At 54.6% G+C, this 2,468-nt stretch overlaps 1 protein-coding gene across 1 annotated transcript; it reads right to left on the bottom strand.

Annotated features, from left to right (window-relative positions):
• Window positions 1-414: 414 nt before the first annotated feature.
• NGA_0496101 (glutathione s-transferase) lies at window positions 415-831 on the bottom strand (the record flags this gene model as incomplete). Its single annotated transcript, XM_005853943.1, has 1 exon — window positions 415-831. One exon carries the CDS (start codon window positions 829-831, stop codon window positions 415-417), a length of 417 nt encoding a protein of 138 aa, XP_005854005.1.
• Window positions 832-2,468: the final 1,637 nt, after the last annotated feature.

The raw sequence follows: 2,468 nt of genomic DNA, 5'->3' as shown, positions 1-2,468 counted from the left end.
ATGACGGCTAACCTTTTGGCCCAGGGGGAGGCCTCTGCTCCCGACAAACCTAAGGAGGCGAAGGCGGGAGGATTTATCAGTGGGTACGCCAAAGCAGCAAACGTCAAATCCGCTGCTGTCATCCGATTTGCCCCCAACAGGTATCTTCGCGGGCTTGCGGGAGCTCCCCCGCCCTTCCCTCCTTCCTCGCTGTCCAGTAATGCCGAAACTTCCCGGAAAATCTCACGAGACTCTTCCAACGCCGCAAGAGTCGAGGTTTCATCGATTTTCATCGCTTTTAGCATCACTGGGAGGATCTTGGCTTCCAATAGCCGCCACATTCGCGCCTCGGCCGTGGGATAATGCCTTTCCAACAGTGCGTTGCAGGTATCAATTCCCTCCTGTCGTCCTTGCCACATTTCCCAATACACGATTTTACGCGTCGCAGGCCCCAGCTGCTCTCCCAGCTTCCTCCAACGCCCGTACCTTGTCCCCCATATCTCCAGGAGGGTACAAGTGCCCCAGCTCCTTCGGATACAGGGAGGCAAGGTGCTGGAGGATCTCAGCAGAGTCCTGAACAACAGTGGGCGGGCCCTCAGGGTCCACTCCGGGAAGCACCAGGACAGGCAAGCCTGTTTTCTTCCGGTCCTTGGTTAAGGCGACCGTTGGTCGATAATGGAAGACAGGGGCATGGGCGTCTTCGATGTACGTGTCGCGTAGGGGCGACAAGTCCAAGGCCCAACGAGCTTTCTCACAGTAATGGGAGAGAGCAATCGTGCAGAGTTTAGCGCCGTCTTTCGGTACTTCGGGTGTACGTACGAACCATCCCACTGTTCGCAGTACGTGGTCCATCCTTGTGGCTACTCCAGGAATAAAAGGGGTCGAGATTAGTTTTCAGGGATTGATGAGATCCAGTTCGTCCATGCATCAAAGAATGGGGTGTTTTGCCACAGAGATTTCTACTGACTTATACTCATGGATTGTATTCATGAACACATTCGGCCGGCGTTTCCCCCCAAAAATTGTTCACATATTGCGTGTTGCGCTCGTCGCTATGTTTTTGTCCTGAGGTTTCCTTTTCTCACGGTTTTGCGCAATTTCTCCCCCCTTGGGCCGCCCAAGGCTTGGGCCGTTCTTCTGTTTCGCGCAATTTTTCTCAATTGCCCCTCGCGGTGACGTATGGTCAACTTACCTCTCTATAATGCAGTCTTTTGGAAGCTGTAAACACGTGACTCCTGGTCCAAGACTGCTGTAATGGGAGTCAGTAGTGCTGTGTGGCGGCATTGATTACAACGGAAGGAGAAATTCAGCCGTTTCCCGGGAACGTTGCATCATCTCATTGCTTCTACTGCTCCTTTCCCATTCTCTTGTCCTCCATTGGACAATGCTACCATGAAAAAAGGACAGAAATGAAAGACAACTGTCCACAGATAAAATATTGGGTGCGTATTCCAGTTGATAAAGGATACCCACTAAGTCTCATGGTAGTCATCCGCAAGGAAAATACTACAGTGCTGATATGTATTTTTCATATTCCTGGTTGCACCTATCAGTGAAGATGTATTGTATCTGTACACACACCAGATAGGCATGGTGGGTGCTCTGACCATCATTTCTGGACCTCCGCATCCTTGTTCATTCTTCTCTTTTGCCTTTTGCCCCCCCTCATTGCCCCTCGCACGTTGCCCTGCCTGTATGCATGCAGTCGGTGGAGGACCTCGAGCGAATGGAAGAAGAATTCAATCTGCAGCAACAGCAACAACCCTTGGTGTCCTGCTCTGTAGAGGAAGGAAAGATGAAAAAGGGCAACGATGCCATAGAGAGAGGAGGGACAGGGAGCGGAACCCATGAGGGAGGAGGGGGAAGAGCGCACGAGGAGGAGGAAACAGGGAGCAAAAAGAGGAGAGAAGACACGGAGATGTCCTCCACTGGATTTTCTGTACCCGATACCGTGGCGACGATGCCCACAGGGGAAACAGAGCAGGTACCTCTATCCTCGCTGCTTTTCTTCCGTTCCTTCCTGGATGCTTTTCTTCCTCTTTCCCTCCCTCCTGTCCTTCCTCCTTCCCTTCCTCCTTCCCTCCCTCTGCACTCCCTTCTAACCTGCCGCCGCCGCTCCTCTTTCCTATCCCGATCCATTCCTGTCCTCCTTCCCTCCCTCCCTGCAGGAAAGTTCCCCCCCCCCGGGGGCTGGGGTTCCGAGGAAACGAGGACGGCCCTCAGGCTCAGGAAGAGGACACACACAAGGGAGGAAGCCGGACAAAGGGTGGGAGGGGGGAGGGGGAGGAGAATCGGATGCGCGGGGAGGATCGGCGACGGGGAAGGGAGGACAAGGAGACGACGAGGAGGGTCCCGGCGGAGGTAGCACCGGCAACCCCCCGAAGAAGCGGGGGAGGAAGCGCCTAAAGCCTCATCCTGACGTCCTGGCTCCCGTCGTGATCGTGGCGGGGGGGAAGGACCTCTACGCGCTTCGCCCACCCGGGAACATC

This window comes from Nannochloropsis gaditana (assembly GCF_000240725.1).
Source record: "Nannochloropsis gaditana CCMP526 unplaced genomic scaffold scaffold675, whole genome shotgun sequence".
Lineage (NCBI taxonomy): Eukaryota > Eustigmatophyceae > Eustigmatales > Monodopsidaceae > Microchloropsis > Microchloropsis gaditana.
The sequence above is the reverse complement of the archived record's forward strand: the minus strand, read 5'-3'. Positions and strand labels throughout refer to the sequence as shown.